Source organism: Oncorhynchus gorbuscha, linkage group LG04, assembly GCF_021184085.1.
Source record: "Oncorhynchus gorbuscha isolate QuinsamMale2020 ecotype Even-year linkage group LG04, OgorEven_v1.0, whole genome shotgun sequence".
Classification (NCBI taxonomy): domain Eukaryota; kingdom Metazoa; phylum Chordata; class Actinopteri; order Salmoniformes; family Salmonidae; genus Oncorhynchus; species Oncorhynchus gorbuscha.
Genome location: NC_060176.1, coordinates 23,547,427 through 23,562,686, shown reverse-complemented (window position 1 = coordinate 23,562,686; position 15,260 = coordinate 23,547,427). Strand labels below are relative to the sequence as shown.

General features: G+C 39.7%; 1 protein-coding gene across 1 annotated transcript; it reads right to left on the bottom strand.

Annotated features, from left to right (window-relative positions):
• Positions 1-62: 62 nt before the first annotated feature.
• Positions 63-14,925, bottom strand: LOC124033860 (neuropilin and tolloid-like protein 2). The gene is made up of 9 exons (XM_046346231.1): positions 14,284-14,925; positions 11,766-11,822; positions 11,477-11,623; positions 9,444-9,692; positions 9,087-9,134; positions 8,669-8,796; positions 7,765-7,993; positions 1,765-1,878; positions 63-1,635 (listed from the first exon to the last, which is right to left on the bottom strand). The coding sequence occupies exons 1-9, from the start codon at positions 14,291-14,293 to the stop codon at positions 971-973; spliced, it is 1,647 nt and encodes a 548-aa protein (XP_046202187.1). The 5' UTR covers positions 14,294-14,925; the 3' UTR covers positions 63-970.
• Positions 14,926-15,260: the final 335 nt, after the last annotated feature.

Sequence of the window (15,260 nt, the reverse complement as noted above, 5' to 3'; positions counted from 1 at the left end):
TAAATTTATTATGTAGAGCAACTGTCAGTGTTTACTTATGAAATGAAAGGCAGACACAGGTAGGTGAGTAAGGTCTCTTTTAATGAAACAATGAAATCCTACAACCAATGATTGAAATAAATGGTGGCCCATGTCTGTCTGATGCAACAGGTTGTGCTTGTTTTAAATGTCAGCTCAGAAGACACAATCTGAAGTCCTTATTCCACCATTCAGGTATAACAACGTTTCTGAATTAAAAGTCGCTAAACTATTTAGGCTACTATTTCACATCACTATGAATTTGTTATCCACTCCTGTATTACCCTTTTAGCTCATCTATCTAGGCAAAAGTTCATGGAAACTCAACCCTGTAACAGGCGAGTTGGTGTGGGCATCCCAATCCCGTTATAGATTCCCTCTGGGTTCACCACTCGTCCACATCTGAACTCAAAAATCCCCAAATGGACCCAAGATGTTAAAAAGCACACATCTGTCTAGATATTATACATGAAAATCTGACACTTCTGAATGTATAGTTACGGTGTTCTCTCGAGACATGGAATATTCATTGGGGCTCTGCAAGTGTGTGTGTGGTAATCATAACCCGCATCAAATCATTGTCATCATATATGCACATTATCAAATCAAACAATATCAAATGAATGGGTGAAAAGCCAAACAACAACATGAAGCTCGATACTCCGGTTTTAATATACAGTACATAGACGAAAATAAAGACAAAAATAAGTTATGAGAAGAATAATATATCTGTGCTTGACATGTGAATGAATGTAAATACAGCAAACAGTCTAAAGTAATTTTCATCGGTGTCTCTGTTTTCCTGTGTGGCAGTGTCCAGTTCTTTTGAGCATACAGGGGAAAGGCTGAATCTGCATGCGAGAGTCTTCCCTATTATACTGATCAAAAGGAGGAAAACGGAAAATAAATGAGTCAGGTTCCTCTCCTTCTCTTCCCCCTCTCCTCTCTTCACCTAGAAGTCCATGGACATTGAGCGCTGCTGGGGGTCGACGATGCTGGTGTTATTGCGGCCTCCGTTGCGGGAGCTGAGGGTGCCGCAGCCTCCTGGTCCAGAACTTGGCCCGGCCGCTCCGCCACGGACGTAGATCTCACAGGGGATCTCCTCCATGACTCGGTCTTCAATGACCTTCTCGGCACAATCATGAGTCTGTTTGTAGCCGTAGCAGCTTTTCTTATAGGTGCTGTTAAAGGTCTTCATGGGCGGGGGCTTGGAGAAGTCGTTGTGGTAGGAGAGCTCCATGGAGCTGAGGGTGGTGCGGCTCTGCTTCAAGCTGCTCCCCGAGGCCTGCAAGCCACAATGGTGCTCGTGGACACAGCGAGACGTGGTGGAGGAGCGGCGCAGCTTGTGGTAGCTCTCCAGCTCCTCTGATAGGTCGGCCAGGTCAGAGGAGATCTCCTTGTCACGGAGGGAGAAGAGCTCGTAGTGGGGAGGGTCAAAGACCTCCTGGAAGCCAGCCTTGTTGAAGACTGGCCGGCGAGCTACCAACTTCTTCCTGGGCTGCTTCATCTGGACCAGGATGGAGATGATGAGTAGGACTAGAACCACGCCTGAAGACACGCCGATCACCGTGCCGTGGGTATTAGTGATCTGATGGAACAGGCCATTGGATTTCTTCTCTGTTTGTGAAGCGGAAAAAAAACCCAGTAAGTCTACTATCATGGTTTGGTTGTCATAAGTCAATTTACCACGCGATAAAAGTACGAAATGATTAAAAGTATTCCATAGGAAATTAAAGTTTCACTCACCCTTACAATGGTTCTCATCCCAGGGGTAGACACAGTTCTGTACCCCATTACACACCAAGGAGTTATTGATGCACATGTTGCTATGGCAAAAGAATGTGTTGCTATTGCATGGGGCTGAAACAAGAGACAAGGTAAAGTTATTAAAGATGAAAACTACTGCAATAAAATGCTAGATGTCTGCAACTTAAAACCATACATCATCATTTACAGCTTGCATGACATGATTGGCAATTGAAATGGCTGCTTCTCCTAGCCACCGTGTAGAGGGGAAAACAGCGTATGGAGTGCAGTAAATCAATTTAGATGGCCATCACGAGGCACAGATGGCCAGGCGCGCTGAGACTCCAGATTAAACTAGCTCTTACAATGCGAGTCACGAGACAGCCAAGAAGGCTGGTAAATTGAACGTGGCTGCTGCGCCCAGGAGATGGATGTGCGAGGCTGGTTCTGTGGGTCCTAACAGGATGCCCCCCGCCACACACTTACATCCCCTTTCCTCCTGCCACCCCACTCCACTCATTCTCTGATAGAGATCCACCCCAAATCCCCCTCCCCACACATACCTCTCAAACCCCATCAGACAGTACTACAGCAAGGTAGACACTAGCCCCCACCAGGTACCACTGCACCCCTGACACATACACGATGTTTAGGGCACGTTGCCGAACACCAAACCATTCCCCTCCACTGCTGCGAGGCTAAGCGGTTCTGACAGCGGGGAAAAAGGAGTCAGAACACGCCGTTCGTCTCCCGTTGAGTGCATAGAGCTCCCCTGACTACGCGCTCACTTCAAAACCGATTAGACATCTCTCACATTCAAAAAGCCTGACACTCTCTCTGGGTGTCAGCGCTGGTTCGTGTTCCCCATCTGTGGTTCTGAGAGAACCCAGAACCAGAGGTAATGAAAATGATGATGCACAGGACTAAGTGTGTCAGTGGTGTTCTGAGAAGGATAAGGACAAAAATGTCCAAGGTGATGATGCGGGTAAAAGTGCCTTGACTGATTACTAAGCTGAATGTCTCTGACGTCGGGACAACATGAATTTGAAAAGCAAGGCAATCATTGTGAAATATGTGGTCATGTTTAATATGCGTTAGAATGTTTGAAAGAGCTCTCTTACAAGAGAACGTGGGCTGCTGCGCCCAGGAGATGGATGTGCGAGGTCATTAAGTGTTGCAGTGATGGGAATAAAAATATTTAAAAATATCCAAAATGAATACAGCAATTAATATATCTCTGATTATTCAGGCATTTAATGAAAATAGTGTGGTCGAGGAACAACTGAAGAGTTTATTTCCAAAACGCTATATCGACTAATTCTTTGTGGTTTTTTTTTCATGATAAATGAATGGTTATGGGTACATATGAGTATGTAAAATATTACTCCTCACATATATATACATGTATATATATATATATATACACGTGTATATATATATATATACACATGTATATATACACATGTATATATATATATACACACATGTATATATATATATATACACATGTATATATATATATATATACACATGTATATATATATATATACACATGTATATATATATATATACACATGTATATATATATATATACACATGTATATATATATATATATATACATATATATATATATATATATATACACATGTATATATATATATATATATATACATGTATATATATATATATATACATGTATATATATATATATATATATACATGTATATATATATATATATATATACATGTATATATACACATGTATACATGTATATATACACATGTATATATATATATATACACACATGTATATATATATATATATACACACATGTATATATATATATATATATACACACATGTATATATATATATATATATACACACATGTATATATATATATATATACACACATGTATATATATATATATATACACATGTATATATATATATATATATATATATATATATACATGTGTGTATATATATATATATATATACATGTATATATATATATATATATATACATGTATATATATATATATATATATACATGTATATATATATATATATACATGTATATATACACATGTATATACATGTATATATACACATGTATATATATATATATACACACATGTATATATATATATATATACACACATGTATATATATATATATATATATACACATGTATATATATATATATATACACACATGTATATATATATATATATATACACACATGTATATATATATATATATACACACATGTATATATATATATATATACACACATATATATATATATATATACACACATGTATATATATATATATATACACACACATGTATATATATATATATATATATATATATATATATATATATATATATATATATATATATATATATATATATATATATATATATATATATATATATATATATATATATATATACATGTGTATATATATATATATATACACGTGTATATATATATACACATGTATATATATATACACATGTATATATATATACACATATATATACACATACATACATATACATATATATATATATATATATATATATATATATATATATATATATATATATATATATATATATATATATATATATATACATACATATATCCATACAGCATATATAAAAACACTGTTTAGCTGGAATGTAATGTTCATTTCCTGTATATTTAACATATAAATGAAACCCATCATAAATCTAACCTCATGCTATGGTGTTTGGTTAGAGTTAGTCTCGTTCCACATGGCATCCTATTCCCTATATAGTGCACTACTTTTTACCAGAGCCCAAAATTCATATTACTATATTGATATACAGTACCAGTCAAATGTTTGGGCACACCTACTCATTCCAGGGGTTTTCTACAATGTAGATTAATAGTGAAGACATTTCATAATTTTGATAACACATATGGAATCATGTAGCAACCAAAAAGGTGTTAAACAAATATTCTTCAAAGTAGCCACCCTTTGCCTTGATGACAGCTTAGCCTCTCCTGGCATTCTCTCAAACAGCTTCATGAGATAGTCACATTGAGTACATTTTAATTAACTGGAGTGCCTTGTTAAAAGTTAAATTTGTGGAATTTCTTTCCTTCTTAATGCGTTTGAGCAAATCAGTTGTGTTATGACAAGGTAGGGTTGGTATACAGAAGATAGCCCTATTTGGTAAAAGACCAAGTCCATATTATGGCAAGAAGAGCTCAAATAAGCAACGAGAAATGACAGTCCATCATTACTTTAAGACAGTCAGTCAAGTTTCTTCAAGTGCAATCGCAAAAACCATCACGCGCTATGATGAAACTGGCTCTCATGAGGACCGCCACAGGAAAGGAAGACCCAGTTACATCTGCTGCAGAGGATAAGTTCACTAGAGGTACCAGCCTCAGAAAATGCAGCCCAAATAAAACGTTTCACAGAGCCCAACAGACACATCTGAACATCAACTGTTCAGAGGAGACTGCGTGAAATCAGGCCTTCATGGTTGAATTTCTGCAAAGAAACTAAAAAGGACACCAATAAGAAGAGACTTGCTTGGGCCAAGAAACACTAGCAATGAACATTATACCGGTGGAAATCTTTCCTTTGGTCTGATGAGTCCAAATTTGAGATGTTTGGTTCCAACCGCCGTGTTTTTGTGAGTGAGACACAGAGTAGGTGAACGGATGATCTCCGCATGTGTGGTTTCCACCGTGAAGCATGGAGGAGGAGATGTGATGGTGATTCTATGGTGACACGGTCAGTGATTTATATAGAATTCAAGGCACACTTAACCAGTGAAACACCATCCCATCTGGGTTACACTTAGTGGGACTATCATTTGTTTTTCAATTGGACAATGATCCAAAACACACCTACAGGCTGTGTAAGGGATATTTGACCAAGAAGGAGAGTGATGGAGTGCTGCATCAGATGACCTGGCCTCCACAATCACCCGACCTCAACCCAATTGAGATGGTTTGGGATGAGTTGGACCGTAGAGTGAAGGAAAAGCAGCCAACAAGTGCTCAGCATGTGGGAACTCCTTCAATGCTGTTGGAAAAGCATTTCAGGTGAAGAGAGAGAGAATTGGCATTGAGAGAATGCCAAGAGTGTGCAAAGCTGTCATCAAGGCAACAGGTGGCTACTAATATATTTTGATTTGTTTAACACTTTTTTGGTTACTACATGATTCCATGTGTGTTATTTCATAATTTTGGTGTCTTCACTATTATTATACAAATGAGGAAATAGTCAAAATAAAGAAAAACCCTTGAATGAGTAGGTGTGTCCAAACTTTTGACTGGTACTGTGTGTATATCATTTATTTTTATTTCGATGTCACAAATGTATCATTTGTACAGTTCTTTAATAAACATGTAATTATTTGTCACATTTGATTGTATAAAATCTTGCAGGACTACTTTCTTCTCTGAGAGTAAGGCGGATATCTTGTTTTGCAATAAAACATTGCTATTTGTCTCTCTGAAATGAAACCATCTAGTGATACGTTTCAAGCAAATACTAGTCTGTTATTTAAAAACCCAATGCCGTGATTAGATCTGGAAAAAAAGAAACACACCAATTTCTAGCAGAAGTTATGTAGCCCTTCACACTCATACCCATATATGGGTTGAGAATGGCAGATTTCGGCACTGATAATCACCTACATCTGAACGCAGTGGCTGTGCAGTAACATGCTATAAATAACTTCAGAGGTCAGGCTCTGTGCTTCACAGTGCTGTATGGGTTTTGACTGACAGCCGTTCGGAATTTGAGCATGGCACATAACAAGAAGTTTACCCAATCCTTCCCGCTAAAATGGGCAATATTTGCAAATGTTTGTTGTCTGAGTGAGGGAAATGCGATTTATTAAGAGAAATTCATGTATTTTGAAAGATGAGAGGTTGAGGATTAGAATAAATACAACTCTGATGTCATTCAAGCATGTCAAACACCTGTGAGTCCAAATGTGCACCTTACATTTCCGTTTCACAAAACTCATGTCATATACATGAGTCCACTACGTTTGATGTCAAACTACAAGACAGTAGGGTGTCACACCCTCGGTTGTTCTAAACAGAATGAGCCCGTTTGTCTATGGTGAATCAAATTTGCCGCAGAACATGCACCCGACTCCTTTCCACGCGCACCAAAATTACTATTGGTTTCTCTTAATTTCCTTGTGAATGAATGCCTAAGAAACATTTCAATATATAACTGTCTATATAGGTCAAGAGTGTAAAGGGTTAAATGTGAAAAGCTAATTTACTAATATTTCTGACAATGGATATAATGTTTTGGGAAAAAAACGATTTCAACCATTTCCTCCATGGAAATGCATTTTTACATACAACATCTGCCATGCAAAAGGCAGAGCTTAATGCAGAGCATTCTGATCATAATAACAATGAATATTATTTTTCATTACTATTTTCAAATGATTCAGCTTTTCCATTCATCAACGGAAGATAAATCCCATTTGTCCATTGTGAACGATGAACCATATTTATGGCCAATGTCTTCCACTGTTACCTGCATATCAATTACATTTTCTTTGAGGTACTAAGCAAAGGCGGGGAAAAGAATTGGCTTTGCAATATCACTGCTTAGTATGCCACTTTAATTACATTTTCCATTTCTAAAATGGAGAGTTGAATGTCAGTTAGTTATTTACTATTCAGATGATGCAGATGTCATCAATAAATCAAGAAGAATAATGGGCAGTTGGCCCCATTTATCTCTTCCAAACCTTTCAGAAATCTGCTGTGTGTCTGGAGAAAATACTGACCACTAAATCATGGGAATTAAAAAGAAAAATAACGAGAAAAGAGGACCTGCCAATTGATAACGTACCCAGACTGATCGTAAATATTCCTCTCCATACTAACTCTTGGTTCAGATGGCCCACAATAACTGTAAGTAAGATTTTTTTTTATTTATTTAAAAAACAAAACAAAGGAGAACACTCACGGTCGACAAATGAGGTGAAGAGCATCTGGAAGCGGCTGAGTCGGCTCTTCTCGTCGGCCCACATCCTCACCACTCCCACCCCGTTGGTTAGCATGACGTCGTTAGCCACGGTGCTGCAGAACTTGGCCTTCAGGTTTTCGATGGCACTGCTGCCGTCGTACACGGCCACAAAGTTCCTGTTGCACTCGTTGGAGTGCTCCATCTGGTATTCCACGAACCGAATGTAAATCTACAGCCAGAAATCACCACGTTACAACACAGAACCATGGCTACCCAGCTGACACTCAGAAAGAAATTAAAACCAAAATGAAGGGAAAATTGAAGCATTTATAAAGGGATATTGGAACTGAAGGATAATACACTCATACTTAGGCTAAGCCTATCCTGGTAGGCTTAGCCTAATTGTACAGCACAGAACCACTGGGAATCATTGACCTCAGATGAAGAGTTACAGAACTAAAATCTTTTGAGCACAAGATTGATGCTTTGCACCCACAGGAAAGGCTCTAATCTTAACATTTTGCCAATACCTAAACTGTCACTGTATCGTTCTAGAGAGCACATTGTGAATTCAGCCAGGAACAATCCATCCTCTTTAGCACATTTGAACTCGTAAGACTGCAGACATCGAGTGACTGCTTTTAGCTTCATTCCCAATACTGCTGATTCTGTTTTTCTGCAACATTGGCCTAATACCTGCTGCCCTGGTTAGGCTACTGCTAATTTGAGATGCCCTTCATTGTTTCCACAGCAGAGAGAGGGGGTCAGGGGACTGGCGTGTCTTACTCCCAGTCTCCTGTGTTCTAATCAATGGGTGTGTTTTCAGTGGCTGGATCTCTGCAGTGAGTGACGTGATGACCCATTTAGCCACTGGAGAGAAGGAGTGGGGGAACAAGCTGTTCACCTTGGACTGAGGTGGAGCGCGGATGGTCCAGATACAGTCCAGAGCATCACCAGTCTTAATCTTATCCTCCTCTTCTACCTGACTGGAGCGGATAACACCATCATAGCCAGCAATCTCAAACTGACAATCTGAGGGGAGAGAAAGGTGGAGGACAGGGGGAAAACACACACACACACACACAAGAAGAATTGCAGAAGAAGGGAAGGTGAGCATAAGAGAAGAGACAGAAAAACAGGAACAAATTGACAAGAGAGATGTTATAGAGGGAGAGAGAAAGAGAGAATGTGAGAGAGAGGAAAAAGAGAGGTGCCTGTGTGTGAAAGAGCATGTGTCAGTGAAAGATAGCACCCAGTAAGCTTTAGAGCACAGAGCTCTTCAAATCGGATCGGACAAACCGGTGAAATATTGAAGAGCTTACCTGGAATCGGGTTTAACAGTCCACCCACGTGCAGATGAAAATCTGGGTCTGAAATTATAAAATAGGAAAGCACATGAGTCTTGATACACTGAGCTGGAATTTATGAGTAAAGAAAAGTGAGAAGATCTCATTAAAAAGGAAGCCAGGTAAACTGGGGAAGGCCATTGGGGGCAAATATCTGTGGCCCGATGTGAGACACTAGTGTTCTAGTGTATAAAATTGGATGGGAACAAACAAGATAAATGAGGCCTTTGACCGTGAATCTGTGGCTGTGCTGCTGTCCTCATTATCCACACCTATGACTGTGTATGTAATGAGGATATGCCCAGTAGGCTAGCTCTAACTGAGAATGTGTACCTGCTATAAAGGTGTATTTGATACGGAACCCAACACCCTCCAGCTCCTCGTCGCTGCTGAACTTGATCCACATGAAGCGGCCCGTGGAGGTGACCAGGCCTGGGTTCTTCGACCCACAGAAGCGGTCGATGATCGGTGAGAAGCCGAACGGACCATCCCGCACCTCGATGTGATCAAAGCGGCACTCAAAGGAGGGCTCCATGTAGTAGTTCTTATCAAAGGCCAACTGGATTCTTTGACGAGGGAGAGCTGGAGAAGGTGAGAGAAGAGGAGGGGTGTGTTGGGTTTTTGCCAAAAGGCTTTGCTCCATGGACTGCATTTACCTGTACAGCAGGGTCTCAGTCTGCACAGAAACTTTTTTTTTTTATAAATAAAAATGTAAAAAATGGTAACAGCTAAACTCTTGTTTTCTACTCATATTCACAGCCAGTTTATGGATGCCTGCATAAACACAGAAAGGTATCCATACTCAGTGCTCGATTCAACCCTTATTGCCGAATTCAGCGCTATAATTAAAAACATTTTTTTTTTTAAATTGAGCCGGCATATGCAGCTTTAACCATGGCTATGATGGTGTGTGGGATTTACATTTCAATTGGGCTGAACTTCGGTGACACGGATTGAATTGAGCCCTTACACTAATGCACATGTGCTGATGCATACACACATGACTTGGGCATGACATGTCAGCATGTTTCCTTACAGGTTCTGAACAAAAACACAAAACCTCAACCATTCATTTGAGTTTAGAAGTTCCTGTCATGTAAATCACACCCTAAATGACTGGCTCAAGTTACCTCCCAGAATCAACATGGCTACCAGTTGCACACACCATTTGTTTTTTAAAATCCAGCTAATTCCTGTCTTTATAGATTAATTACATATGAATCAGACTGCCTGCGATGATAAAAAGGCAAACGGTAGAAACGTTTATAAGAGCGGGCAATGCCTTTGAACTGAAACAACTGATACCACCATATAAAACGATGTCACAGCTCAGACACACACCTAAAGACAAATTGTGTCACTAGCTCACCCACACCGACACAAAAAAATGTCAGCTCACACACCAAAACAAATTATCTGTACTTTGAAGGAATGTGGGAAGCAAATAATGTCATTATTTTAAGAACAGGAATGAAAGGGGAAGCCTACCATACAGATTCATCCAAACTGGCACTACTGTTATCACAACACTAAATCACATGTATATTTCCCCTGGTAAGGATTAGAAACAAGAGCTCTCAGTTCAAAGTAGCTACATACCAAATGTAGTGTTGCATAGCTTAGCTTGACAACTCAATACAACAACACACTGAAACAATCAAATAAATACACAATCACTAACCAAGAGTCACATCATCTGAGAGACAAAAAGTCTCTGGAATGCATTCAACAAAGCCATAAATTGTGAAATATAAACCAGGTTAACTGACACTTCTGTGATCAGTATTGAGTGTCTCATCCTCCTAAGACCTTTGGAGATGAGCGATGCAATTCATTACTGGGTTTGAGTCATGCTGATCTGGAACATTGGCCTGGTTTAGCCCTGCTCATTGTATATGCACATTGATAATTCGGATTGTCAATGCCGTTTTGTCAAGGTAGGTTCTATGGCTATGCTTGTTGATGTTTCCACAGGGGGAGCCCTTGAGCTTCACCAAGTCTTCCATTTTTCTCCGACTGATGAAATCACACTATCCGTTCCTGCAGCCTACTTTGTCTTGGTTGAGTTTTATCACAAATATATAGGTTTTGGATATAGGTGTATCTAGTGACTGAAATGCTGGCAAAATAGCAACAAACCAATAAGCACCTATTATCCACATTCTAAGGCACTGCTGAGGCCATTTGTGTGTGTGTGTGTGTGTGTGTGTGTGTGTGTGTGTGTGTGTGTGTGTGTGTGTGTGTGTGTGTGTGTGTGTGTGTGTGTGTGTGTGTGTGTGTGTGTGTGTGTGTGTGTGTGTGTGTGTGTGTGTGTGTGTGTGTGTGTGTGTGTGTGAGAGAAAGAGAGGGCACAAACAGGAATGTACCTTCCAAGATGTAAACACACTCCTTGTTAGGGGGATATGTGTTGGGGTAGTTGGGGGACGTGAAGACTCCCCCGTTGATGTTGCGGACCCAGATGCCACATTCGTTAAGATTCTGAGGTGGACTGCCTTCATTCTGAGAAATGGACTCTGAGAAAAAGACAGTGAAAAGAATCAAGCCCATGTTTGAATTGGGATATGTATGGGATTAGATCAATTTCTTGTGACTCTGCCACTGAAAATGCTATGCGCTACAACATGACCAATTATTCCCCCATAACAGGAGACGCACCTTTAGTTCTCTGTGCCAGGGCAAATCCCTCTTCTATCAGAATAAGGAGTACCCAGGCTGCAATAGAAAAACATTCAAATGTCAATGGTTTGCACCGTTATGTATTCATAAAATAAACATCTAATACGAGTGGAAAAGGTAAAAACAATTTAATCAAAGTGTTGAAATAATAGGCAATCTAACACAGTGTGGCACACATCCCTTATTAAAAAAGCAATTATGTGAAGCTTGAAATCGGCTAGTTAAAGATAGGAAATCGTCATAGGCAGTTTAAATTAGAAACATGCCTTCTTTTCTTACGGGTGAGATAATAATAAACCTTTGTTGTTGTTTCTAAATGGTGTATGTGTGATTGGAACAACTGACGCAGGGGCGAGACCGGGCATCATTACGAACTATAGCCCTGCTTATATCCATAATAACCTAACATAACAGTGCACACACACACACACAGAGTGAAAGAACAAATGATCTACGACATTGACAGTAACATACACTAAAGACGCATCTTGCAATTCATGAAGACCAAGTGTGTAGGACGTGAAACAATACTTGACAGAATATTGATCCTTGGGTCTTGTAGATGTAGCCCTACCATTGTACTTCATAGGTTGTGCCATTGAGAGCTCATCGAAAAAGCATCTTATCGGACCCAAGACGTATCGCAACCTAAAGCCTGAAGCCAAATTCAGATCGACGCCTAAAGAGCCATCTCCTCCGTTCACAGATAAATCAAGAAGGCTGTGTATGTGTTATCATATTGTCCTCTGATGGTGTATCAGGGACCACTCATTGGTAGGCCCACATCATCAGGCCTGTCAGAGCATCACCAACCCTCCAGCCTCCTGAATGAAGACAGCACCAGAACAAACAGGATAAGGCTCACAGGCGTGATGCCATGATGAGAGACAGGCATCAGAGGAGGGAGCAGCAACAGCACTGCATTGTGTGTAATATCAGTGCTAAAACTGCTTGCCAGCCCACAACACTACGGTCTTCTCCAGATAAGCCGATGTAGGTTTACCCCCAATGGATTTTAATAGACCGCACTGCTTATATCACATTCAAAACGTGAGCGGGGAGCCTGACAGATACATAATGAAACATGGATTGACTATAGCCACCCAGGCTTGCAAAAAAGAAATCAGACCGCATGTTCTCTACTATAGAGAACTTAAAACACACCCAGTCGCACATACACAGCCTCCCTCTTCTCGGCCTTGATACGCTGAAGGCCAAACTGCACACACACACACACACTTTTCCATGCATAGCCTGACTATAAGGCTATTCACAGACTTGCCCTTTCTGGATACTACTCCACTATGGGGGACCACTGAGAGTGTAACTACCTCCTAAAAGCGGTCTACGGCAGGAATTCATTGTAGAACACAGTTGGTTCAAACAGTTTTGAATGGACCTGAAAGTGTGATTTAAAAAGGTTGAATGCCTTTACAAAATAGCCTACACTACCGGAAGGAAGAACATGAGTGGGAGAGCGTTTCAAATACAAATGGATGGCCTACCACATTGCTTGGTTAAATTGAACCCAAAAAGCATAAATATGACCCCGTTGGATGTTGGCTGATGCATTCTGATTCTGCAATTATATTACAAAATAAAACACAGGGTTATTAGATCGCTACTGTAACTTGTTTATAATATGTAGCCGACCAGACTTTGTGCCCTTCATGACCGAAGTAGCCCAGTCCTACTGAAGTGAACTCAACATGAGCTTCTCGCCCTCGGTTATAAGATTCGGTGTAGTTTACAAGCTAGGTGTGTTTAATAATAATAATAATAATAATAGGCCTTCAGTACAGTACAGTACAAAACACCATTATTTCACAGCATAATATGGTGGCTTAAAATGAGCTGCAAACCGCAGCTGTGGTCCCAGATGTTGAGCGAATCAGCAGGAGCTCTCTCAAGCTCTCTAGCTCGGTCACCTTTTACCATAGATGCAAAAGTGTTACACAAACTGGATTGAGACGCAGCCAATGCAAAACAAAATATATCAAGATTAAATTGACGGATTTTTCTTTACCATTTGGATTTCTATTATGCTAATTAGATTTCCGCGGTGACGCGGACATCGACCTTAGGTGTTAATAGAAAAGTAACCTAAATTGGAACGCATTCTTCCGGATTGTGTAGCCTTGTGCCAATATCCTACCCTATAAAATGTGACATTTGCACGTTTCAAAGACAACCCCTTGCAGTAAAAAAAATAAAAGTAATATTAAAGCTAATAGAACATTTTAACTGAATAGAAGTAAACCTGCAGATGGCGATGCCTTTCAGGGATTTAGGATTCTTGCAAACATGAAGAACACAATACAACTTGGCGCAAGAGAAAATACAACGGCATACATTTGGTAAGGATGAGTTTCGCTTATATTGCAGAAGAATAAGGGATTAATTACATCACATCCGATACGAGTGATTAACCTTCTGTATAATATCAGTGGTTCTTAATATGATCTAAAAATCACTCGGATGCTCTGTTAAAACTCACCTATGTGCATTTCCTCTCCCTGTGTGGTGGTGCCAAATACGTTCTCCTTCTTAAGCTTGGGGAGTTACACGCTTTATTTTCCCATTTTATGGATCCAAGGCAATGAGTCGCTGTTTATACAATCCAACTTTTCATTGATCGCCTTAATTCCATAGTCAGAAAGAAAACCATCCACTCCGAACTTCCTCTGAGGAAAACAAGCGCTTCTTCTTCAACCACTCCCGATAAGTATTAGATACAACGTTAATTCCATCTAGACAGGTGTCTTGTAGTTCCAAATGCAACATATGCTAATATTAAAGTAGGTTGTATTGTCCAGTGAGGTTGAGCAGAAGTATCCGAGAGACGCGCACAGAGTGGTCTGTGGCTGAACTGAAGTAATGGCACCAAACACGGCTCATTTAAACTCTGGACGATGTATGCGTGAATGGGCTGCTTGTACGCATGCACTCCATCGCCGAGCGTAAAATGGTCTGTGGCTGAACTGAAGTAATGGCACCAAACACGGCTCATTTAAACTCTGGACGATGTATGCGTGAATGGGCTGCTTGTACGCATGCACTCCATCGCCGAGCGTAAAATGGTCTGTGGCTGAACTGAAGTAATGGCACCAAACACGGCTCATTTAAACTCTGGGCGATGTATGCGTGAATGAGCTGCTTGTACGCATGCACTCCATCGCCGAGCGTAAAATCGGCTGCGTTTCTCCCTGTGTACAAGTATCTTCTCTGCTCGTGTTGCATTGAATGATTATATTGGTAAAATTGAGCAGAGCCATTTATGATATAATACAAAACGAACCGAGCAAGTTATAGAAAAAAACGGAAATGTTGACAGCATTTAATCTGGACACTCTTTACTCAGTAAGTTGTTCCCAAGAGACATCAACCGACAGTAAAACATCAACTGCTATTTAAATGTCAACCATTTTATTAGACTATCATTTTACCATAAGTGCCAGATTGCAATACATTATG